Genomic DNA, 27,624 nt, shown 5'->3' with positions numbered 1-27,624 from the left:
TGGAAAATTATACAAAACAATCAATTTGGTAAATTATTGGGAAGTCTTAAGAGCACTGAGATGTATTTACAGATTAAGGCCAGAAAGAAGTTTTCACTACAATACAATATGGAGACTGCAAAAGTGCTTAAGAATCTGAAGTTACAGGTTATTCTGCACCTGCCTAACAGTTTAGATCTGATGCCATCAGATTTCATCAGATCCAAAAAAGCTGGAATTGGAGGAGTGATGTTTTTCATCAGATGTCCAAATTGAAGCTGCTTTATGGGAATGGTTTCAGGATAAACCAGAATTTTTTTTTGGTCATAGAACACACAAGATTTACACACATTTCCAAATGCTCACTCTAAATTAGTGATGAGCAATCTGTGTGGCCAAATGTGTCCCCTGGATAATTTTTGCTTTAATTTGTTGACAACATAATTTTATTTTCCCATTTTCTGCCTTGTGCTAATTAGACAACCCTAACTAATCTGTAACAAAGAACATTCAATTATCTATCTAAACTTAACCAGTAAAAGATAAGGATCATATCATTAGCATATATTATTTTAGTATCCAGTATATTGTCAATTGTGGAGTATGTTAGTACTCAGCAACTCTATAAGGAAAAATGCATGCAGCCTACTGGAAGCCTAAAGAATTTACTTGTGGCCTGCCTTTGGAAAAGACTGCACCCTTATCAACTCTCATATAAATTTTTTTTTTTTTTATAATCATGTACTATATTCATTCAAATGAACCACTGATAATGCTTTTAGCTATATTGAAAAAAATTGTAAGGTTTTGCTATATTTTCAACATTAATATTTGTTTTAATTTTATTGCAGTTATGGAAAGTGATGTTCAATCTCCAGGAGATAAGAAGCAAGCAGAGCGAAGTAGCAGTAATCAAGAGGTGATCACTGACAGTGCAGAAAACAGTGAGAGGCAACAACATTCAGGAGCCTCCAAGACTGAAGTGGATAGTCCCATTTTAGACACTGCATTAGATTCAGCCTTGCCCAGTGATAGTGATCACAACTGCGATCATCATAGTTCGGAAGAAGAACTGGAAGTAATTAATAGTGCAGATGTGGTTCAAGAAAAAACTGTCATTCAATATGCAGAGAAAAGGAAATGGTCACAGGCTAATAGGTTCAGTTTCGGAGACAATTCCGGATCCTCTGACGAGGAAGTGCGAGATCTCGTGTGCATTTCAGCTCCTGTGGAGTTTCGTTCTTCTCCTCCTGCGAACGTTCCCAAACCCAGTCGGTCGTTATCCCCACCACCTAAATTATTTCACTCGTCAGTAGGCAACATCCCACCTCTCGAACTATGTTCTGTGTCACCTAGGAAGAGGCATAGACATATACCAAATGTAAACACCAGTACAAATCTTCAGAGACCATGTCTAGACTTTGAGAAAATGCAACAAGTAAGTTTAATCGCTGTATATTATAACTATAATTTCTTGATTAGAATCAAGAATTTTAAAAATTATTCAGTTTCATACTTTCTATAGAAATAACAGTATACCTAAATTTCATTATATATGTATAATTGATATACAGCAGTGTTTTTCAACCTTTTTGAATACGAGACCCCTTTACAAGTTAAAAAATTTTGGCGACCCCCCCAGGTCCATATTAAAAGTATGTCTGTGATTTTAAAAACTACGTATTTAATTTTCTTTCTGTTGACACCTAAATATCAATCGAAAAACCAATTGTACTCTGCAAATAAGTCGCAAGAGCCCTGCAAATAGTAACTTTGCCACGGGTGCGCTGGAGGCGAATGCGCCAACAAGTACAGACGTGATTGTATTGTCTTTGCGCTTTGCTCCGCAAGACCATAAAATGGATAAATTTCTCAAAAGATCGCAGCCCTCCACGTCTGGTACAAGTGGCAGTGACGGAAGTGAATCAAAACCGAAAAAAATAGACATTACTACGACAATTACTTGAAATACGGATTTACTGTCATGAATAATAAACCACAATGTGTAATTTGTGGCGATGTATTATCACGTGAGAGTATGAAACCATCAAAACTTATGCGTCATCTTTCAACCAAACATTCCAAAGAAGCTGATAAACCGCTGGATTTCTTTGAATGTAAGCTGAAAACCCTTAACCTGCAGCAAAATACTATGATTCAGGTAATAAAATAGTATTGTTATTTGGTGATTAAAAATAATATTTATTATTGCTTAATTATTTATTTGTTTTTCTGATTTTTTGTCTGTTTTTAGGTATCCAGTGTCAACGAAAACGCATTATTAGCTAGTTACAGAGTTGCATACCGAGTCGCTATAGCAGGGAAGCCACATACAGATGCCGAAAATCTTATTTTGCCAGCAGCCCTAGATATGGTTGAAATTATGTTAGGTAGGCAGGAGGCAAGCAAGCTAAAAAGCATACCACTTTCTGACAATACTATTGAACGCAGAATAAATGATATGGCCAGTGACATTCGAGAACAAGTAGTCGAGAAATTAAAGAAGAGCCCACATTTTGCTTTGCAGTTTGACGAATCTACTGATGTTTCAGATTGTGCACAGTTTGTAGTATTTGTGCACTTTGAAGCAGATGAAAGTATCACAGAAGACATTTTATTTTGCAAAGCACTTTCTTCAAACACCACAGGTCAGTGTTTGTACGACATATTTTTAGAAAGCATTCGCAACTACAAGATTGATTGGACAAAATGTATTGCCATTTGTAGCGATGGCGCTAAAGCTATGACTGGACAAAAAAGCGGACTCGTTGCAAAATTAAAATCAATAATGCCTAATGTCTCATGGACACACTGCTTTCTTCATCGACATGCTCTGGTAGCCAAGGTTTTACCTTCTGATTTAAATGAAGTGCTTAAAGAGGTGATCAAAATTGTGAATTCTATTAAAGGTAAAGCCTTGCAAACCCGACTGTTCAGAATCATTTGTGAAGACATGGGTTCGCTCCATCAAAATCTCCTTTATCATACAGAGGTCAGGTGGCTATCCAAAGGAAAGGTATTGACAAGAGTTTTAGAACTGAAAGCTGAATTGTTAATGTTTTTACAAGGTGCTAAATCTGAATATGCGAATTATTTATGTGACCCTGTTTGGCTCCTAAAATTAGCATTTCTTGCTGATCTTTTTAGCCACCTGAATATTTTAAACAAGAAACTCCAAGGGAGAGAAGAAAACATTCTGACAGCTAAAGATAAAATCAAAGGATTCTTCGCAAAACTTTGTTTGTGGTCAACGTCTTTGCAAAAAAATATATATGAGTCTTTCCCTTGTGTTCAGAAGATTGTCGAAGAAACAGCAATGGATCAATTGTTGGTAGTAAGTTCTCACATCCCTTGCATGATACAGAGCTTGCATAATTTGGAAGAGAAACTATTAACTTAGCCTACTTTCCAAAACTGGACTCTAAAGCTGACTATGGGCATAGATGGATATTAAATCCTTTCATAGATATGTCAGTACAACTGGCTGATCTAACCACGAAGATGAAAGAAAATCTTATAGATTTAGCTGCTGACGGCATGCTTAAAATGGAATTTCATTCGCAAAATATTGACGTCTTCTGGATGAAAAGAAAACAAATGTATTCAGAACTGGCAAGAGAGGCTTTAAAATTATTAGTGCCATTCGCCACTTCTTACCTATGTGAAATAACGTTCTCTTCAATGGTGGACATAAAAACTAAAAAGAGAAATAGGCTTCAATTAGAAAATGATTTAGTTGTTTGTGTCTCAAAAATAAAACCACGTTTTGACAAATTATTAAAAAATAAACAGGCACAGCCTTCTCACTGAAATTGTAGTTTTTTTTATTGTAGTGTAGAACCTACAAACACTTGTCTTTTTCTTTTACCCGCGACCCCCCGTGTAAGGCTTTGCGACCCCCTTGGGGGTCGCGACCCACAGGTTGAAAAACACTGATGTACAGGAATTCTTGATTTTATGTGGTTAATTCATTTTGAAGGTTTCTGTTGAATGATATTTAGATAAGATGTATTTTTAATATACATATATTTTTATGAATTTTTATTTTCTTAGTCTCTGTCATCTATTGTGTGTCTTTAAATTGACAATTAATAGAATGCATTATCAATCACACAACTACACATCCTGCAAGGTCCAAACTAAATCAATGAAACCAACCATTGCATCATAGCTTTGTAAAAAATCAAAAAAACTTCAATAAACCACAAATGCCAGTGTTGGACTTTGATTACAAAACAGAAATTATAATGTCGACAATAATAATTAGTATGAAACTCAAATATTACAAGTTTCAAATTTAGCATTTACAACAATAAAATTGATTTTTTAGTACAATTATTCAAAATGTCAAGAATTAACCTGATTAGAAAGAACTTAAAAAAAATCTTAATCTGCACCAATCAATCAATGAAACAGTAACTTAGAATTTGACAGCTAGATACTGACCAACAGAAGTAAAGACAAGCTTGCTGTATTAGTGTAACAATGCTAATTTGCATATTGAATACTCTTACAAAAAAATAAAATGTCTTGTGATTTTATGATCTGACTACAAAAATAAAATATTAAATAATCTACTATAATTGTATTTAAACCCTAATTAGTGGGATGCGGTTTCATTCATTTTTTACATGTTAATATGAAATTATTCAAATTAAACAATAACCAGTGTTGAGGCAAGGTGCATTGCAAAATTTTAAAGCTACTCTAAAATATACAACCCTTTCTTTAATATTAACAATGATATTATATATCTGAAATTGCGGAGACCTTTCTAAAAATAAATTAAGTATTAGTAAAAAAAAAACTAATAAGTAAAATAATTAACGTTAACTTCTCAAAAATTTATTTAAACAAAATTTCAGAAATATAAAACAAAGTGTAAAAAAAAATTTTTTTTAAGATTGTATGAAGTATGTTTGTTTTTATTTATTTTTATCTTTAATTTTTTTTTAATGAACCTTTTGCACTATTTTATGAAATATTAATTTTGTGGGTTTTTACTTCAGCAAAATCTTTTATTAAACCACTGCAATTTAATTTTTCACATACAGTCAACCCTCCTATAACGCGGGTTCATATAATGCGGATTCTTATATCGCGGCGAAAAAATTGCGACCGTATTCGTATAAAGACGCTAAAAGAGACTCGTAAAATGCAGTAAAATGTCATCACCGACTCGTGTCGCGGCAGGATTGGTCGAATCTGGATCAATAGTGGACAAACAGCCGAACTACTTGCACACTATGGAGAGTTTAGGCGGGTAAATTGAGTTTACTATCGTCTGTACAGTATATAAATTAGGTACTGTAAGTCTAATACAGTACTGTAATTTTATACATTTCTTGTGAAAAAAACATTTCTTATTCAATGGCCATAAAAATTATTTCTATTAATGATGTCTCCAAAGTTCAACGAATTTTTCACAGAAAAATAACTTATCAGAAAACGCGGCCGCCGTTTGGTGCGCTGTTCTGCGACGAAAAGAAGCTTAAGCAATGGCGTCATCAAACGGTGCACACTCGGTAAGTAATCCTACAATTTTTTGTTTATAGCATACAGTAGACCCCCCTATAACGTGGTAGATATGTTCCTCGTTATACGAATTTCACGTTGTAGGAATCCTTAAATACATGAGCCAATCGCAGCCCGACACGTGTGAAGTTTATGGACTACGGCTGTTTGAAAGGTTTTCTTCCATAAAATTAATCGATTCTAGACTAATTCGACTTAACATTTCCAAAATACATATAATTTTTTGGGAATAATCCGTATAAACTATGCTATAAACAAAAAATTGTAGGATTACTTATTGAGTGTGCACCGTTCGACGTTGCCATTGCTTAAGCTTGTGTTTGTTGTGGAGCAGTGCATCAAACGGCAGCCGCGATTTTTCTGTGAAAAATTCGATGAACTTTGGAGACATCATTAATAGAAATAATTTTTATGGCCGTTGAATGAGAAATGTTTCTTTTACAAGAAATGTATAAAATTACAGTGCTGTATTAGACTTATGGTACCTAATTTACATACTGTACAGACGATAGTAAACTCAACTTACTCACCTAAACTCTCCGTAGCATGGTGCTGGACGGCGGAAAGTAGTTCGGCTGCTCGTCCGCGATGACATTTTACCACGTTTTATGTGTCCCTTTTAGCGTCTTTATATGAATACTGTCGCAATTTTTTTCGCCGCGTTATAGGAACCCACGTTATAGGGGTCTACTGTAGTTTATACGGATTATTCCCAAAAAATTATACGTATTTTGGAAATGTTAAGTCGAATTAGTCTAGAATCGATTAATTTTATGGAAGGAAACTTTTCAAGTATCCGTAGTCTGTAAACTGCACATGTGCCGGGCTGTGATTGGCTCATGTATTTAAGGATTCCTACAACACGAAATTCTTATAAAGTGGAACGTATCTACTGCATTATAGGAGGGTCGACTGTATTTTGTACACAATAGTTAAAAGTGTCAGATTTGTTAATCGTTCCTGTGACATTGTTGTTCGTAAATAATTTTTAATTAGTTTTAATTTAGAAAAACTTTGTTCTGCTGATGCTGTTGAAATCAGAATTGTTAATAATATTCTTAAACTAATGGCCAGATTTGGAAGAGTCATGCATATTTCTCAAGGAATCTGTTTCACTTTTTACACTAGAATCCTCTGTCACATCATTTAATTCTTCTAATGCTGTTAGTTCGATTTGATTTAAACAAAATTATGTCTTCACAAAATTTAGTCAGCATATCCAATGTGTTTCTGATAATGGTTTTAGAGTTGAATTTATTAAATGTTTAATTAAAATAGCCCACCTGTGAGCAGATGTGGAAAATAGTGTATGCAGTCTTGAAAGTGTTCCAAACAATATCATAGCCATAGAACTGAGGAAGCCATATTACCTATTAAAAAATTTAAATTGTGCGCAGAACATGACACAGAAAAATGCTGTCAGATTTTTTCCAAAGTCCTTGCTTGCATGTCTTTTCTCTTGTCTACCATGTTAGCCCCATTGTCATAAGCTTGTCCACGGCAATCATTCATTGAAATATTTAGAGTTTCAAGTTGTTAAATAATTCCTCTGATAAATCAAACCTTGTACTTTTTGGCATAGAAGAAAAACCAATCATTATTTTCAACTTCATTTCATTCTTGTTCATCAAGCATTTCTACAACTCAAACAATGAGAGTCAAATGTTCAATATGACATTTATCAGTAGTACAGTCTAACTGTATTGCATAATGTTTACTTTTTTTTTTTTAATTATTATTTCATTTTTAACTTTGTTTGCCAACAGATTGATTAATATCATTTTAAATTTTCCAATCTAAATAATGATCGTTTGTTTCTTTATCTTTGATACGTCTTATATCTTATATAATCTGACATTCTTGCATCAAATTTTGAAATTACAGTAGAGCGTCGATTTTCCGAAAGTCAATCATCCGAAACATCAATCATCCGAAAGAATTCCAGTTGGCAAATTTAAATTTTCGCCAGTGCTGTGGCGCTTCAATCTTTAGCTATGTCTTAGGCTACTCAAATATTTTACGTTTTTGATACTAAATTAACCTCTGAAGTATATTTTTTATTATTTTTATATTTTTCAATATATTTATTTTGTTTGTACAAAATAAAAAAATAATTTTTAACGATACAATAGTCTTTGTTAGGCTTAACATCGACGAAAATTCAACGCGAGGGGACACGCAACGGATAAAAATTTCGACATCGGATACGTTAAACTATTTTTTCGTACGTAAATCAGTTATCCGAAATATCAGTTATCCGGACATCCCCAGTCCCCAAATGATTCGGAAAATCGACGCTCTACTAATTTACCATTATTTTTTGTAAAAATTGTCTGATTCATTTCACGAAGTACATTGTTGTTTTTAGCTAAATATTGTATACAAAATATAATCTTTCTAAGAACTTCATGCATCTGAATTTAATTGTCTTTGATGAAAATCGTCAATTGTTTGTTCTTTTTGCAACCTGTTTTTTAGTTCCAAATCTTCAAGTGATTTTTTATTTGGCAATGATAATTCCTGTTCATTTAAACAACTTCTAAGGTGCTTCCAGGCAAAAACACCTTCATTTACTAATGCTAAAAATGATCTTGACAATTGATTAGGACAAAAATAGCAGTAAAAACAAAACACTTTATCTTTTAGTTTTGAATAGAGAAGCCAGTTTTCTGCAATATTTTTCTTCATTTAAATGTACTTTTGTATAATAAGATAAATTAAATTTTCTACCTAGTTCATCTATGGGAAAATCGTAATTTGTTACTTGAACAATGCTTTTATTAATTAATAATAATCTGATTTTTCTCAGAAGGGTGTGAGTGGTCATGTTCCAGGATCATCTTCCAATAAGGTCGATAATTCTTTACTTTCCTCATTTGCGCTAAGAAAAAAATCTTCCTGACCTTCTTCATCATTTATAGCTCCATCTTCATTCAATAATGAAGGTAATTCTTTGTATGTAATTTGCAATTCTTCTTTATTTTGTACACTAGTGCTAGGTATAGTCAGATTGTTTTCTTCATTATCAGTTTTAAAATATTTTAAAAGACTATCTGTTTGACGACTTTCTAAATCTTTTTATTTTCGGTACGTTTTCTTTTCTGGTTACCACTTAAATCATTTTTATTTTTATCACAATCTCTACTCATTTAGAACATTAGCAATGAATATTTCTATTCATTGCTAATGTTCTAAATCCTAGAAAAAATATAAAATAAAACTTGAAATAAAAAATGAATAGAAAAGAAAATATTGCACCCAAAATGCATAGAAAATAAAGAATACGAATAAAAAGCTTTGTCTCTGATTAAATGTGGTCCAGGCACAAAAACGGGGGTTATTTAGGTACAATTAACCCATAAAGTTTTTCCATCAATTTTGAGGAAATATTTTTGAAAAATTGATTTTTTAAAAGTAATATAAAGTAAACCGCACCATGAATATATACATATCTATTACTTATAGCAGAAAAAATAGAGATTAAAAAAAATATAATAATAATTGGAAAATTTGAAAAACTTGCTTGTGTCAGTAAAGTTCCAATCCCAAGTTTTAAAGTTATTATCATTATAACAATGTTTTTCTCTGCTGTTTTACAATAATGGAGTGCTGAACGAAGTTAAATTAAAACACCTTATTAAATTTAAAAAAGTACCATTAAACAGCATAAATTTAAACAGTTATTCTTTTTGTAGATCATAAAATCAATTAGTAGCAAAGTTGTATCAAGAAATCAAGATTCATAAGATTTTTCCAATGTACCATACAATTATATTTTAAAATTAAGTTTTAGGTTGAAATACCAATTGTTACATTTTAATAATAAAACATTATTATGCTGCATCCTCTTAATCATGGGGCCCAGGGAGGTTGCCCCAGTTGCCTGGCCCTAGGGATGACTCTGGCTGTTATATTAGTGTGTGTGTTCTGCTTTTGTACTTGCTTGCAAATTTGGTTCATTTTTATGCTTATTATTATTCTTTAAAAGTTAAATTTGTATGTTACTTAGGTTACTTTTTTCTTTTTTGTTTCGTGTAAATAAAAGTTTAGTTTTAACTTTGTCAAATATAAATCTCCAAATTTTATTTTTCCTTTGCATTGATGTCCTAAAAATTTAATTCTTTTTGGCTTCTTGTATTTTGTATTAGACTGAAGATTAATTTGCATCTTAACTATAGGTATTTATTAAAAAATGAAATTTCAATCCATCAGAATAAGTCAGGTTTGTAAAAACAGTGAGAAGCTTACCATAGTTAACCCTAGCTACGGCATCTAAAAGATATGAGTATTGGTGGTATCAAATGTAAACACCAGTTTACATATTAATCCAAGATAAAATTGTGAAATCCGGAATTTTTACCGAATTTTCCGATTAATATTCCTCATTTTCCTAAACCCCCAATTAAATTTTTCTTTAAATTCTAAAATAAAATCTGACTTAAAAAAAAGGGAAAAATTCCAATCTCCCCTTTTGTTCAAAGTAAACATCCGTCCACTTCAAAAATAATCCCACATTCCAACTCCAAAGTTGACAGTTAGCATGGTCCCGGGGACAACTTTGACCCATTCGCGTACCTTTTATCTCTCAACAATTGGTCACCTGACATTCTCCCACAATGAAACTATAAAAGCCACTTGCTCCCCCTCTCGGGGGAGTCGTTCATCCACCGTCACTTAAATACTGTGTCCTATTTTTATATATTGTGTCCTACAAATTTTGTGTCCTATGCATAATATTAATTTCTTCAAGAGAACTATCGACATAGAGAGGTATGGAACAAATTTTTTGTGAACTCTCTCGGCCCTTCGCGTCTTAGGGACTCAGAATTTTCCCTCGATAATAGTTATTGTGCCCATGGGCGTAGCCAGAGTTTTGTTATGGGGGGGCCTAGTGGAGGCCGACCTGACACAAAATTGAATTATTTCAAATTATTGTTCATTATTGGGCACCGAGCAAGCCGTTCACCTTTTTTTTAGTATTCAAAACTTTTATTTTAGCTTTAGGTGTTTACAAATCGACTCAACACTTTTTCGGCTGTGATTTCCTGGGGGGGCACCAGGTTCCCTGGGAGGGGCCGTGCCCACCCAGGCTCCCCCCTCGCTACGCCCATGATTGTACCGTCTATGTAGATAGCCAATAAATCATTGTTTCCTTGTTAAATTGGTTTCCTCTTTTACTCGTATATCACCTGTCACCTTACAGACGGCACTCCTCTCTCCTACACTCAACCAGACCAGAAGAAATTTTAGTCCCATTCCCTCAGAATAAGCGAAAAATTTAAGCCATCTCTGACAAGTGAACAAGTCCCTCAGACTTGAAAGCCGATCCCCGGAGGTACGATGTAGTCATATCCCCTCGGTTTTCACAAAATAGAACTGATGGGAAAAAATGGACCATGGTCTTTCAGTGCATAAGCTTTGTGACATCTATGGTATTGGTTTATCAACTGTTATCATACCACATTTTTGTGAAATGGTTGGCATACCAGCATGGGTGAGACTGGCATGCTGGTTAAACTGCAACTAAAATATAAAGTTAATCAGAGCTAACAAAACCAGTTGTTAATTAAATGTTAAAGAAAACATTCTTCCAAGTACAATAAAATAATAACATTGTAATTTGACTGACTTGTAAACAAAACCTCTCCTCCTGATTTTAAGAAAATAAAACAATAATTTATTGAAATTAGTAGTAGGCTAGTAATAGTTAGTATGGGCCTACACTGACCATCTAAATTTAGCATAATTCACTAGTCAGATTTACTGGAAAAGTAAGGTCAAATTAAAAATTATGATTGTAGAATGTAAACTAAATATTGGTGTTAAAAATCCCATATATTTAATATCAAAAGTTTCAAGATCAATTGTATCCAGAAACTTTAGAAATATCAATAAATAGTATAACTATATCTTGAGTTTTTTAAGCCTTTAGTAGATCATGGTGATAAAAATTAACATTGGGTAATAAAAATGGTGATAAAAATTAACATGGTGATAAAAATTAACTTAATCTTATGGAGAAAAACACATAGTAAACTATGTGTTTTTTCTCCATAAGATTAATTTAAAGATGAATAATTTTTAATAATAAATTAATAATAATGGGCATTTTTCAAATAAGAAATACAGGCATACCTCGACTTACGTCGTTTCGAGTTACGTCGTTAAAAAAGTATATGGAAAAATAAAAATCAAGTTTAAGTCATTTTATTCGACTTTACGTCTGTCCGCCACAAATATGGAAGTCGTAATATCACTAGAAAAACGTTTAAAGCACATAGAATCATATTAAAATATATACAAGTATGTACTGTATTTATAGTACATGCATTCGTAAATTTAGATTACTTTTTTTGTACTATATTAAAAACTAAAATTTGTTTGTAAGCTTAAAATAGATTTTTATTAACCATATATTATTAAAAATGCATTAATAAATAAAATACAGAACCGGGAATGGTAATTTACGGTTTAGCCTAGTGACAAGTAGATTCGGAGACAAGTAAATTTGACTTACGTCGTTCTCCTGGAACCAATTACCGACGTAAGGCGAGGTATACCTGTAATTTTTTTGCAAAAATTTTAGCTACAATTGATATAATGACTAGAAATTTTGAACTGTTTCCATATTTGGTATCACTTGTAAATATGGCTTACAAGTTCATTCAATGATGATGATTTGTTCATTTGGGCAATAACAACTCTGAACCATTTACAATACTGAATTTTGAGTGCTCTTATGATTTCCTGGACCAATCGTTGCTTGTTTCTGGTCCAACTTAAGCATTTCCCAGTCATATTTGCTGGGAAAAACTTAAGTTCTCTGTAAACATTTATCAGGGAGAGTTTTGAAGAACAAGCCTGTCTCAGATGAGTCATAATCATCATCAATCATTTAATCTTGCTAGCAGACAGGAGCAAAGAATGATGTCTTCTTGGCTTCTGTCTTTGCTTTTGTGTCACATTGATCAAAACACTGTTGTGGCATGTTCTAAGGCAATGAGCCAGCTGTTGTCTGCAGAAAAATTTTCAATTCTTAATTGCAAAGTAATTTAGATATTTTTTCAAACATGCAAAAACCCTCCCAAAACAGCTCAGCTCTGTCAATTGTCTTGTAGTAATATTTGCAATTCACTTGACATTCTCACCATCATTTTCTCAATTTGTCTGCATAGAAATGTTTTTTTTAACAATATGGATTGAATTTGGCTCTTGCTGAAATTCTATTTCTGATCTATGCTGATATACTCCTGTCTCTCTTGCAAACAATAGTAATTTGTTGCTTTGGAATCAACTGCTTTGTTAGGTCCATTGTCATTCATTCAGAATAGTCCCAAACAAAGATTTTAGAATAGTTACAATGCTCCATTAGAGTTTCTTGTCATTTAATTCACAAATACAATGCAAGATAACTTATCACTGCTCATGTTTCATCAAAAATCGCCTTAAATTATACATGTCATATTGTACATATCAGGAAATGCTTTAAGCTGATCAGTCTGTTTCACTTTTCCAGCCATAAAATTTTAGTTTTTCTGATTCTCCACAACATGAGAATGTGTGTTGTGAAGTTGCAGCTTAGACATTTCACTAGATAGAAGCACAATCATTTAATCAATATTTAATTGAACATTTTAGTTGCAAGTGGCAGTTTTGTGCAACAGAACTGCCAGTGTCAGCTGTTTGTACTTGCCTAATTTGAGCTTTATGAAGACACTTCTTAACAGATGTAGACATGTAGTCAGTGCCAATCAGAGAGGGGAACAGGAGGGGCAGCTGCCCTGGGCTTCACAATATTAGGGCTTCAACTTTGCAACTCAATATGTTAGACAAAAATATAGGAGAAGGCAAAATGATTTGCTAAATTTTAACATTTATAAAATTAAATTCTAAATTTCTTTAGGAGTAGTCAGAGAGGATTGAGAGATATATCTGATTGGATAGAAGTATATCACCTTGACCAACCCCAGGCTGGAGGGGATGTTCTTCTGGCCAAACACTACACACACCCACACTCAAAAGTCACCTCTTCCTCCATCTCTGAATCCCACACCCAGCAAAAAGGGCATAAAAACAGAGAACGAGGCCTGTTCAGTCAGTTCTGTGCTAACAGTGTTTTACATTACTAAGAGCCACTGCAAACTAAAGCTTTGCAAGAGCAAAACTCTAGCAGACATGTGCTAGCACATCCGATGATGTCAAAAACCCTGCTCCTTTCTTCACGCCCATGCAATTCCCCTAAAATATTAGTTGCCCCTGGCTTTGCATTTTCTCTGAAAGGCCCTGCATATACAGTGGAACCTCGCTTATCATGGACCTTGCATAACGTGCAAAACAAATTGTGAAAAAATGATTCACTTAATGAGCGATGTTTTGCATAATGAGTGATGAGAAGAGGGAAAGTCCAGATTGTGTGCAACCATAAGATGCTAGTGGAATGAGTGCTGTGTTTAGCACTTATTCCACTAGCATCTTAGGGTTGAGTTATAAACTTCATAATATAACCGTATCCATATTTGTAAATGTTCGCTACACTGGATATCTATAGCAATAGTTATAAAATACTGTAAGGCCATTTCCTTATCCTTTAAGGAACAAACTTTTTTGTACGGCTTACGAAACAGTCCATGATGAGATGGCGCAAAATCATTGGCTGATGTTGCCAGATCTAACATTATAATTATTCATTTTATAATTTTTCTATTTTTTTATGACCAAAGTAATTCTTATCTTAAAATTTTATATTATTCAGAAGTAGCATTGTCAGTCAAAAGATACATTTCAACCAATTTGTTGCTTCTGGCACAACTTCCGATTGTATAGCAACTGACGTAGCGCATGCGCAGTTTATCAATTTGCCATATTTCTACCATAAATTTGGGTGGTCCAAACTTTTTTACTGAATACGGTACAATCATATGGTTACGTTACAGAGTTTATAACTTTACCCTTAGTGTTGCTGTGATCACACATTTTTCCAAACTTGTGTTCAGACATATTACATATAAACATCAACAACCATAGCCTGTTATATAATAAACATGCCAAACAATATGCCAAATTCTTGGGCTATGTAAAGGCTATAATTAAATACAGTATAATTTTCTTTGAATACATGTTATATATAAAATATTTGAATATTTTTTCAGTGTGGAATGCATTGTATTTTACATTCATTTATATGGAAAAAATTGTTTCGCTTAATGAGTGTTTCGCATTGCAAGTAAGATTCTGGAACGAATTATGCTCATTAAGTGAGGTTCCACTGTAATTGATGTCTTGACCTCTCTTGACGGACGTACAGTATAGTAATTCTTATTGAGTGAACTTTCTTGTTTGAATTTTCAACAAATAAATTAAATCCAAAAACTCAATATTGTATTCTCTGTCAACTTCTTAAAATCAATTTGACTGAATAATTTTATTGAGATAGTAAAATTTCTGTGTTGGCTAACTTGCCATTACAGGAGTTTGGTGCGTGTTCACATCAGTTTGTAGGAAGCATGTGCACCTTACACCCAAGATGATGGTTTAGGTGATGGATCAGAGCTATAGCACTCAAATATGGTGAACTAAACCTTTATATACTGACTATTCTGTATAAGTTTTTTATATTAGCAATTAAAATATTTTTAAAATTTTGAATATTTTCTATAATCTGAAAGGGACTTTACATGTGGGTTTTTTTTTTTAACAGAAACTTGTAAGGAAACATGGTCAAATGTCTAGTAGAGGGAAGCAATCTCGAGGAAAAGTAAGTTACCTTTTAATTTGTAAAAAATTAATATGAAATTAATTTCAATGTTTTAAATTGAAATTCTGTAAATTAATATAATATTGTACATTATATATTATATAATATACAATATATATTGTATGTGAAAAATTTTTAAGTGTTCTTTGTTCACTATAATTTTTTTTGGAGACCTTCAAAATTAACCTGCTAGTGAAGTGCTGTGAACACAAAAACACACAAATAATTGTTCTATCTAATGCCTTTCATCAAATATTACATGAAAATTTTGTTTAGAAATTCATGCCCATTATCATAATTGTGATCTAAACTTAAGTTTTGGATTATTTTTTGTAATTATTCATCTATAGAATTGATGAAATGAATTTATTACATCTTTTTAAACACAAATATACTAACATTCATGAAAACATGATTAAAACAGTTATGTTTGACTTTGGTTTACCATAGCACTTAACACAGCCATAAGATAGCTGTGGTTTATGATGCAAATAGATATGTACTGTACACATGTAAGTGTTGAGAAAAATTACTGCTTAACTTTGAGGAGTTGATACATGTGATGATTGATTGATTGATCAATAATCATTTCACATTAGGTAACTTTAATATTTACAATAATTCCATTTTTAGATGATTAAAATTAGTAATATGTTTTGAATTAAAATGTTATTGCTTAAAGTTGCGCTAGGTATAAGTTACTCTATAGCCTACAAAAAGCCATTTGGGGAATTTGTTAGCCTTGGGAGATTGCAACTTCACATATAAGATGCAGGGCAAATTTTTTTTGTTCAAAAAGTTGCATCTTACATGCCAAGAAATATAGTAACAAGTGAAAATTATTACTCTCAGGTACCTTACTACAAATAGATATTATATAATATCAGAATATATCATGAAGAGCTATAATTACAGATAAAACAATTTATCACTACAGACTGTAATCACATATTAAATAAAATTAATAATAAATTTAACATGGCCAATGGTAATTTACATTTAATAATACAATAAATATAATTACAACTTTTAACAAAGAAAAAACTTTGCTTCGGTCCTTTCCAGATTACACTTTTATCATACTTTGCCTTTTTTACTACAGAGGCAGTAGCCTAAAAAGGAAGGTCATCTCCATTAGTTTTGTTATTTTATGAACTGCTGATGGTGCAAACAACAGAAGGAAAGGACCGAAGCAAAGTTGTATCTTTGTTAAAAGTTGTAATTAAATATATTATATTATTAAATGTAATCACATACTTTAACAAAATAAATCACATATGTTTTAGATACAGGAATGTGCATATATACGAGGGCTATTTTTTAAATAAGGTCTGTTTGTGAATGAGAGTGAGAATGATGTGCAATTGCAGCAGTGTGCATGAGCATCTGCTTTCAGCATGCTTTGCGTGTGTTTAGATGCCATTTGCAGCCATATCGTCTGTCTGTGTGCTGAACTGTAGAAGTTTATAATGTTTAAGAAAATTAAGTCGCCCACTGACTGTAAGATATGATCTGTTATTCGATTTTCAGCACTAAAGATCATGGTAACTGTCTTTTGGGACAGGAAAGAGACTTTGTTAGTGGATTTTATGCCAAGAGGCACAACAATCAATTCTGATGCTTATTGTGCAATCTTAGAAAACTCCGTTGTGCCATACAAGACAAGTGACGTGGCCTAATGTCTTCCGGCGGTAGATTTCTTTGAAGTCGGATTTTTAAAAATTTTTGAGCGGTATGACAAATGTTTCAACAAAAATGGAAATTATGTAGAATATGGGAAAAAATATATTTTAATGATATTTACAGTATTTTTCTTCTTATTAAAAAACAGACCTTATTTAAAAAGTACAAATGCATCTAAATTAACTTAAAAACATTTTCAGTCACCAGCAGTTTTCTTTCTATTAAAATGTTGTGCTGGAATAAGTACAATTGGTATGTTTAGCTTTAGTACAAATGTAATTAATTTCAAATGAAATTTTAGTACTAAATGGACTACAAAGCATAATTTTCAAAATGTTTGTTTTCAGACACAATCAAATTCTGTAGCTGTTCATAAAATTAGTTAGTCTGAATACAGTAGAGCCTCGATTATCCGATCCCCGATTAACCGCCACCTCGGTTAACCGACCGTCCTAGTCGGCAAATTTCAAATGTCCGCTAGTGATGTGGCGCTACAATATTTGGCTATGTCTGGCTACTTTAATATTGTTTTTACGTGTTTTAGCTGGCAACACTCATTCGACCATGAAAGGGAGCCAGTATTTAAACGAGGTTTAATTTTCTAATTTTTAACGATACAATAGCGACGATTATTATTTTAAAAAATTTTTGTTAGGCTTAACATCAATGAAAATTCAACACGAAGTAGGTTAATAGCGATATACTAATTACATGGGATATAATAATATACTACACTAATAATGGATTTTTTCATACTTTTTGGTTATCCGACTTTTCAATTATCCGACCAATCCCAGTCCCCAATTGGGTCGGATAATCGAGGCTCTACTGTACTACTGAAATTTCTTTCATTGCATTTTGTGCTCTTCAAGACTCTACATGTTCTCTATTAGAGAGAGAAATTTTACCTTTTAGTTGTCAGGTGTCATATCACATATACTATGTAAAAATATAAAAACCTTATATAAAATTTGCATCATGCTGCCAGGGTCATTTTAAACATTAAGTACATTATGCATAGGAAATGGTCTGAAGCCTGGAAAGATGTAAAAAAGACCAATAGTGTTTTACAAAAATATACTAAAATGGGCTTTGTACTGTGGTTAATACCTACCATGCCAGAGCTAGGCTTCAGCTGTAATGGGGTGAAGATTGGAGTGCTAGATTAACCCCAAAACACAAAAGCCTATCCATGGGTTTATATGGTCTACACACTGCAGAAAGCAGCAATAATAATGTATGTCATGTAATTAGGAACTCTTTAAACCTATCACATACTAATGATACACTTTCATATAATTGTTTATCATAGTTATGCTTTAAATTTAGTCTGATATAGCATTTGGCAAATAATGCACTTACACAACTATTGTAACAGTAACTATTCTTGTCAGCCAATTCTTTTGTAAAGATAACAGTGCCATTAAATAATTATATAATTATATAAATAATTATTAATTAATTAAACAATGAACATTATCAGAAAGTGCTCTTTCTGGTAATGCTCATTGTTTGATGTTAAGTTCCCAATAGAGCCCACAATACCAGTGATATTCAAAGAGGTATTACTCATATATTTGAATCTCATATAAGGAGTGACAGAATTGTAAAAATCTGGTTATGGTATAAAAATACTCTACATAAGGGGAGAAAATTAAAATGTTAACCACTTTTACAATACCAATTTCAATAACCAAATTAACAAGATCTATGTTTGTAGATTAGGTAGAGGTTTTCTATTCAAAATTTGTTAAGCCTCTCTTAGGTACAGACGGTGAAAGCAGCAGCATTGGTTTAAGTACAGCCACTGCAATACCTTTTGTCAGTTGCAAAGAACTAATTGAAACTATTCTGTTAATTTGGTCAAAATGCTTTGCTTTTAATACAGCCACCAATCAAACCCACTGTCTTGAACAAGTCATAACCATTTTTGAAATTCATTTTGTATCAGCCAGTCTTAATTGAATTTATAAGTTTGCTTTCTGTTTTTGGGGTTTTCGATTTCTTGAGTTGTCATATTAAATAATTAATAAATAATTTAATTATTTATTAATTATTTAATAAAATAACTAAAATATAAATTATAAACTTGTAAACTGAAACTTTCACATTTGCTTTACAATAGATTTGTTCTAGCACACAAGTCCCTGACCAGTTTGAATTTGAAACCGTATGAGGCACGAGCAATGTCATTTTACAGCCAAGAACTGAACTGAATGCACATGCCAGTTTTAAATCAGTTAGGGACTTGTGTTTGACAAACTTAATATTTGCCAGAGATATTTGCAAGTTAGAATTTTAAAAATACATTTTCTATCACTTTTAGCCTAGGGATAAGATGAGAATATGTTTGGGTGGGGGTGTGAAGTTAGTCTTTTAAAATAAAATACTTGCAAAATATTTTTATAAATTTATTTTGTTTCATCATAATTTCACAATTTCTATGAAAACTGGACAAATTAATAAGTAATCCGGACCATGAATTTAAAAAACTGGCTTGTATGGCTGAAAACCGGCCTGGTGGCAACACTAATCAAACCCAAAAAATCATACAATAAATAAATTCATGTCTTGTATTTATTTTATCATTTGTACTTATTACAAAATCTTACAGATCTAGCAGCATTCAGACAATACACAAATGCTTATAAAAGTATTTGCATCTAACAGTTAATTAAAAAATAACCTATTTATAATTATTGAATGAAATAAATGTTCTTTAAAATGTGAACTTAATGTTTTGTATCATTAACATACACGTTTATTTAAAAATAGAAGTGTCACCAACAAGGGCATATTCAGTGAGGGGCAGGGAGGGGCCCTATAAGAAAAATTAAACTGTAGTAATTGACACACAGCACAGAAGACATCAATTTAGTATCAATTTGAATAGTAAATATTGTGAGTAGATTAGAGCCATCTGTCACAAAATCTCACTTCCCTCCCCACTTCCTCAAAACTAGTATGAGTTGCCTCCCTCTAGTTCAGATCCTGGGTATGCCCCTGGTCACCAAAGTTACACATAAGACAGTATCGGTTTTGAAACATTACTAAAAGTACATACTGTAGTGTCTCTGTAATCTAACACACACCAGATTGGTGAGTGTTGGATTACTGGATTTTGTATGTACAGTACATACAATACAGTAATAAAAAAACCACAACTTGGTTTCCAGGTTTTATCATATTAATCACAATTGTGACTGTTATGTTTGACCACAAATGCAGTGAACAACTGGCAACTGACAGTATACATGTACTGTGTGTCAGTTTCTCTGACATGTAATCAACAAAGAGTAATACAAAAATTTAATTTGCACCACTCTGCAGATCGTTGGACATATCAGACTGGCGAACTAGACTTTATTTTATTGATACTATTTTCACATTAAGTTAAATCTAATCATTTAAACTTTGATTACATAGAAAAAATTTAATATTAAACTTTAAATATTTAATTAATTGAACTTTATGAAAACTTTTTAAATTATAATTTAAATTTAGTCTTGTTTCACAATTGCAATGTTAATGCAGTAAATTGTCTCTTATATTCTGAATGTCTGATTCAATCTTGGGATTTCTTTATTGCTCTTTGTAAATTAATGAAAGCAATATCTGCATATTTCAAATGAACATTAAAAATTTTCTATTTAATTTCAAGAATTTTATAGATTCTAATAAACATTTTTTTTATATTTAAATAATGATTTTTTTTCAAATTGAAAATAAAAATTGAATAGACTCTTTCCATTTATTTTTTCAGAGCCAAAAGTTGTTGTGAATACCCAGTATTTCAAGCACCCAGATTTTGTCTAAGAGCATGAAGTACAGAAAAATTTCTTAGATTGCTTCCCCCGTCGAGTCAAACGATTTATGTCGGCTATTTGCAGACTTTTGTTGTATTGCCTGTCATATCTTGTACAAATATTTTATAGACATTGCTATAGACGATTTTTGTATGGATTCCCTTCCCCGGCCGTATAGAATTTATATCCACTTCTGTCCTTCCCATCCCGATCAAATATTTGTTATACTCCAGGAATTACTAGTCAGATCGAACGAGCAACTGATGTTGCCTTATTTATTGGCTACATTATTATATATGCTAACTGGTCTGGATGGGGTACCACAATGTAGCGCACAATTTAACAGTGAAAGATGGGTACACCATTATTATCCTCGTCTCAAATTACGTTCGGAAATCGGATAATTTGTCAAGTCTCCAGAGGGAAAGTGGGAGGTTAAATTATTGGCATTTGTCCGCGTGGCAAAATGCCAGAATAAATCATGATGGTCACGAACAAATCGTAAGCCTTCGCCCGACTCTATCCGACAAAAAACGAAAAAAAAAAGTCGGCTGGCGATCTTTCCGTTGCTCGAGAAGAACAGCTAGTAGACAATCTCCTGGATGTGGTTCCCAGTTATTCTGAAATACTAACGTGGACCAAACATTTAAGCTTTTGATGAGCTTGTACTACTTGGTATTCCCATCCAGTCAGAATTCAAAATTCTTTTCATCACTCGTTACTGGTAACGATCCCACTTTTCCCGTTCCCATTTTTCAACATACAAAAAAGTCTAGCCATTGGTAATTTCTTCCTTGGGTGTTTAGTTGCATGTTTGTATTTAATGTAGATGGTAAAAAAAGCTCTAGTAAGGTATTCAATTTGTAGACTGGTACAAAAATACATTCTTTAGAATGTTAGCTATTCTATTTCAGTGTCTTTTTCTGGATGTAAAAAAAATTAATGAATTTGCAGCATTCGGACTGCAATTTCATTTAGGTATTCCGGTGGGAGGTTATTTCCACAATGCTATGATTTGACTATTTATCGGAGATGGCAGTGTTAGGATTGATACGGAAACTCTTGTAGATGATATTGTTCTAAATGAATGTTACTGTTAGTGTGTTTTACCCACACTTTTACAGAAGATTTTATTGTGATGAAATGTTATAGCTACCTCCAGATGGTTCAGTGTTGACCCCATGTGATACAAAAGATGAAAATAACAATCTTGCTAATAAATGGTCCAGTTTGCTCAACTGTGATGTATATATCACTTAGTATGTCACAAACAGTGTTCATCACTAAATAAATCTTTTGTCCTGCACACTTCAACTGTTACAAGTGAAACAAAAAAAAAAAAAGAGGACAAATACTGTAATGTGTTTCTATTGCACTTATTTTGGAACAAAGAACTATAAGTTCAAATAGGATTCAGCAGAATTAAGATTATCATGTATAGCACATAACAGAAGTGATTTGTAAATAGGGATGTCTCGCCTTGCATTTGTCACCTAAATGGTTAGATAGAATGTGCCACATGCCGTTGTCATTTCGAAATCCACCTAATTTTTTATTGGTAGTCTGCACAAGTCGTCACGTAATGGGTGGCCCGTTCGACCGCCCCGGTTATATTTTTCAAATTGTCCGTGTCCTACGTAATAAAACCGCAAAACATTATCTGGTATCTGGAGATTTCGTTCGCAATCCGATTACGACAATGAAAATTACAAATAGATAAATTTATGATGTTAAAGTGAATATTTGGAATAATTCTTGGGATAAAACAAGCATGGATAGGCCTTTCTGAAAAGTTTATGGTGTTTATGCAAAGTGTTATTTGTGTGATGTCATTGTTTAATATTTTTTTTTAGTAAAAAAAAAAATAAAAAAGAATATGAATTGTGAACTGTTTTAAAATAATTTGAAAAACACATTTTATGATTATAACATTCCTTTTTGAGATCCAGAATAAACTTTTGAGAAATAACACTAACTCTTAAAATATGACAAGAAGAACTTTGCACTGTCCAAAGCAGAAGCTTGCATTCAATTTCACATTCTGACAAACTGAGACATAAATTTAGTTAAATTTTAATTTGTCAAAAATATTTGAGAAGCCATGAGCGTAAAAAGTGTGATTAATCTTTTGTTACCCATTTTATTTTATAGATTAGATATTGTACAAGCAATTTCTCTCTAGTCTGGCGAAGAGCAGATTTAATCTACATCACTATGTTTGCTGTTATGTGATTTATTAAATGTAATGTTCATGGAATTTTACTTTCTTTATACATAGTGTCCTTCCAAGTAATTCTTAATATACTGAATATTTACTGCATTTTCAGAATTTGTAGTTCTTGCACAGCAATAGCCATATAATGTTCTTGTGATTTTTATTTGTGTTTCATTATACATATTATTTAAGTATGTGTGCATGTGCATTTTATCAAAACAAGTGATGAGATACTGTATATAAACAATTTGCTAATTTACACAATGACATTCCAAATAGTAACTGATAAGAGAATTAACAATTAAGATATTCCATTGTGGTTTATTACTGCACATGTTGTAAAAACTAGCAGTACACACAATTTTCTAGTATTTTTCAGATAATTGTGTGTGTTCTTTATTAGTATTTACAATATAATCAAACTTTTATATTCATACTGTAAAGTTCACATTTCAATATATTTTATTGATATTTTACTTTTGATCATTTGGTAATTTTTAATTACATAAAGTTCTGGACACAATTGAGTACATATCAAGAATTAGACAAAATGTGCAATTTAATTTATGCATTATACTCGAATGCATATTAGTTTAAGCAAACTGAGGAACAAAATGAAACAAAAATAGTTTTTAAAAACATGAATGGAATGATTTGCTTTATAACTTCACATTATTACCAATGTTAAATGTTTTTTCATTGGCATTTAAACACAAACTCATAAAAATTATATATTACCTGAAAAATTTGTCAAAATCAAAATTAATTGTTTCATAATGGAACACTGAGCTTACTATTACTTTATACATTTATCGTGACATTCTCAATTTTTCAAACTGAAAAATGTGCATATTTTATATTAGAATTGACAGGTTTTCACTAATCCCATTCCATAATTTTACAAGAATTTTTCCCTGACAATATCTGTTAGTGTTAATAAATGACTTAGAGGCACTAATGTTAACTGTTCTCTGAATAAAGCAGTTGAAAATGTTTAATTTTTTTATAAGGAAGTTTAATGCATCTTAATTAAAATCTTAATGGCATTTTTGAAAAATCTTAGGTTGCAGATCCTTGATCTAAGCTTGAAGCTAAGCCCATGGGTCTTGCAGGGTACACGAAGAATATTTGTGGTCCAGTTTCACCAACATGTTTGGTCGTCAACATTTGAACGAGTTCAAAGCATATAAACTTCTGAAAAGTCGATTTTTTTTATTTTTACTCTGCAATAAGTACAAAGTGGCACGTTATAGCTTCTTGGGATGTGGGCAAATTAAGGGACCCCCATGTACGGTGCTGACGTCAGACATTTGACATTTTTCTTCGGGGAAATCCCCCAGTTTCCTCGTTCATTTTTTAAAGCGATCTCTGCAGGTTTTAACGGCAATGCAAGGTCTTCAAATTAAATTTAGATATTCTTACAATAGTAATGAGTTCATAAAAGATGGGTACCAGACAATTTGCCCTTTTTGTCCATAGGATAATGTACCACTGTCTTGGAGGAATATAACAAATTTGCTGCTAGTAAGTGATTTTAAAATATATACATAAGGATGACATAGAAAACCAAACTGGTCTACGACTTTCTCTTGCTAATTCAGCAATTTTTTGCCTAATCCAGAACTCGAGATTCAGTCTAAAACAGAAGCAACTGTGAGACTTTCAGAAAAATTGGATTGAAGACTGTGGCGTGCCGTCATTGGAAGCAGTGGATGCGCCGCTTCCCTCGTATTTTCTAAAAAATAAATACATATTACTTTTAATTATATGAAAATAATCGCACATTATTTTATTATAACCGCATTATGTATCTTATTACAAATTTCTATACTACACATGAAAAAAAAAAAAAAATAAGATTGCAATTGTATATTCGAATATTAGTGGCGAGTGGAAGCGCTGTATCGTCAGCATCCAAAAAGCCAGATTCGCGCATGCGCTTTACAGAGCACCAACCTCATCCGGTGGAAGCCTAGGACCTCGGGTGGCTGCTACACATATAACGCATCCAATTCTATCCAGGACCGGTTCTCGGCCGTTAGCCGCCTGCCCGCTAGGTATTTGGCCGCCCTCGCCCGATTACGCGAATCGCGAGTAGATTTATAACTTAACCCAACCGATAGGAATTTACTGGTATGTTTTTATGATAGTTCAGTATAGTTGACAGGAGTTTAAAAAATCCATTAAAATATTTGATATTTTTATTCCGCTCTCCGATTTTATATTACTCACGGATTTCAATGTTAAACCAGTGATATTACGATTTCGTATGTCCCATCTCTAAGGCCCTGTACACACTAGGCGTTTTTCAACGCGCGTTAAACGCTCGTCGAACGCCGAGCTAACGCGCGTTAGCTCGGCGTTTGACGAGCGTTTAGCGGAGCGTGCGCACTGGCTCGGTTTAGAAATGGATGTGGAAGTGATTGCTTGTGTGTGGCTACTCTATCGTCGCTATAAAAGACGACGGCAGAGGCAAAGAGAATTTTGGGTGCACTCAATATTACGAGATAGACTGACGCATGAAATGTTTGCGACGTTGTATCCAAAACTAAGACAAAATAAATTCAAGTTTTTTAATTCTTTTAAAATATCTATAAAATCTTTTGACGATGGTTGGTGTCTTTTAGATATCATCAATAAATAGATCAGTATCGAAATGATCGTTCTCCATTTCAGCACATATATCTCAAAGCGCTCGGCTGACGCCCGCAAAACGCGCGATCGCATGTACGGTAACATGGCAGCACATATATCTCAAAGCGCCCGTAAAGCGCTCGCAAAACGCGCGTTTTAACAAAAATCTATAAGCGCTCGCAAAACGCGCGTTTAACGCGCGCTTGGCTTTTGAGTGTGTACGGCTACATAGAACTCTTGGTTCTTTAAAACGCGCGTTGAAAAACGCCTAGTGTGTACAGGGCCTAAGGGGATGTAGAAAAAAACGTGTACAATTCTTGTACAATGTTAAAAAATTAACCGTTACTTTGGTAGCATAATTTAAAACTAAATTTAATGAATGAGAGAGACGCACGAGGTACAGAAAAAGCTCTAGAATTTATTTTCCTTAAATTTACGATTTATATATCCGTTTGTCATTAAAATAATTTGTCTTTCCACTTTTTCCCGAGACTACAAATATTCGAGTACAAAGTAACCGGTTTCGACTTATTTCTACTTAAGAAGTAGTTAAATAATTAAGAGATTAGGGAATTGGGAACACAAATAAAACCCTGCTGAAAGAGCCGGAATATTTAAACAAAAGCTTAACCGTACCAATCTTTAGCCGAGTACAATGGGGACTGATTTCTTGATAATGTTAGATGTAATTAAGAAAGAAATTTTTCCAGTTTAATGAGAGTGACTGAAAAGTAAATTTTGGAAATTTCCGTGGACGACATCTGGTCCTAAAACGAATTAGTTAGAAAACAAACGACGGACAATTTATTAAGTTTAACATATTTAGATTTTTACAGCTATGGCGAGAAACGTTTAAAATTTACAATAACCCTGTCGCGTTCTTTGAGGTATACTATTGATGCGAATAAACAGGCATTTGAAATTGACTGGTATCGGCACCCTCGAGATTTGGCAGCCTGCGTGCATGCATACACTGCAGGACCGTCTCTGATCCCAATCATTAGCCTCTGGTAGGGAGCAGCAATTTGAATAAGTGGATTGTTTTAAGATTTAAAAAGTAAATAATATTTTATGTTATTTTTATGTACGTTTCTTTATAAAGCTAAATTTAATTATAATTTTCTTTAAAAGTATATTCGTACAATTGAATATTTTATACCAGGTAAGTACTGTACTGTACATCCACCGCACATTTTATTTCACCAAGTAAGTTTTTTTTTTTTTTTAATTTTAGCCCTTATATCGTGGCTAGCGATCAGAATGCAATTGTGATAATAAAAATACATTTAGAGAAGTGTACGGTTTTTACTGGCTTATCGAACAAACGAATACGAATGGACCCTAGACCATGCATGGCCAATATACGGCCCGCCTAATGAATTTATGTGGCCCGCGATCAATGTTTCAATATTAGGTAATAAAGTCGGAATAGCTCGATGAAAAATTCTAACGCAAAAAAAAAGATCAACAACTCGCTGTGCATTTAGAGTTAACCTCCATTACAAATCTCGTAAGTACAGCACAGAATGTTGATAAAGCATGATAATGTGGAAAATGTATCTGTAATCTCTATCTATCAATACAATTCAGTCTCTACGGGGTGACACCATAATGAGATCTCGCACCACCTCAAAATCTTCCTAGGGCAGCCTCTGGTTAGGCCCGTAGAAAAAGTTTTCTTTCCAATTCGGCTCGGGGGCAAAAACTGTTGCCTTGCCCTAGACCAGTGTTTCTCAACCTCTAACGAATCGTCTCTCCCTTCAACGTAGTATCGCCCCCTTCAATATAACCGTTACGTAGTATCGCCCCCTTTACTATAAATTCCGATGCCGAGGGCCAAGGCTAACGCCAAATTCGTACTGCATTGAATAGACTATTGACTAGTATAATGTTATTTGTTTAATTATTGTACGATATAACGAATAAAATATCTAATTATTCTAAATATAATGTTTTACTATATCGCCCAGAAAATTGTTTTTCGCCCCCCAAAATATAAATTGTTACTAATCGCCCCC

The 27,624-nt window shown here is 32.9% G+C and overlaps 2 protein-coding genes across 2 annotated transcripts; both read left to right on the top strand.

The window, feature by feature from the left end:
- The first annotated feature begins 830 nt into the window (after positions 1-830).
- On the top strand, positions 831-22,645 carry LOC111618089. Its single transcript, XM_023359534.1, has 3 exons — positions 831-1,417; positions 15,212-15,268; positions 20,715-22,645. The coding sequence occupies exons 1-3, from the start codon at positions 833-835 to the stop codon at positions 20,730-20,732; spliced, it is 660 nt and encodes a 219-aa protein (XP_023215302.1). The 5' UTR covers positions 831-832; the 3' UTR covers positions 20,733-22,645.
- LOC111618088 (zinc finger BED domain-containing protein 5-like) lies at positions 1,704-4,764 on the top strand. Its single transcript, XM_023359533.1, has one exon. The coding sequence runs from the start codon at positions 2,351-2,353 to the stop codon at positions 3,377-3,379; it is 1,029 nt and encodes a 342-aa protein (XP_023215301.1). The 5' UTR covers positions 1,704-2,350; the 3' UTR covers positions 3,380-4,764.
- Positions 22,646-27,624: the final 4,979 nt, after the last annotated feature.

Source organism: Centruroides sculpturatus, unplaced genomic scaffold (genome assembly GCF_000671375.1).
Source record: "Centruroides sculpturatus isolate CEXI.00-Female unplaced genomic scaffold, Cexi_2.0 scaffold155, whole genome shotgun sequence".
Lineage (NCBI taxonomy): Eukaryota > Metazoa > Arthropoda > Arachnida > Scorpiones > Buthidae > Centruroides > Centruroides sculpturatus.
This window is presented reverse-complemented; position numbering and strand designations above follow the sequence as displayed.

Coding starts and splice junctions, on each gene's coding strand:
- LOC111618089 (XM_023359534.1), top strand. CDS start 833: ATGGAAAGTGATGTTCAATCTCCAGGAGATAAGAAGCAAGCAGAGCGA. Junction 1,418..15,211: donor ACTTTGAGAAAATGCAACAA/GTAAGTTTAATC, acceptor TTTTTTTAACAG/AAACTTGTAAGGAAACATGG.
- LOC111618088 (XM_023359533.1), top strand. CDS start 2,351: ATGGTTGAAATTATGTTAGGTAGGCAGGAGGCAAGCAAGCTAAAAAGC.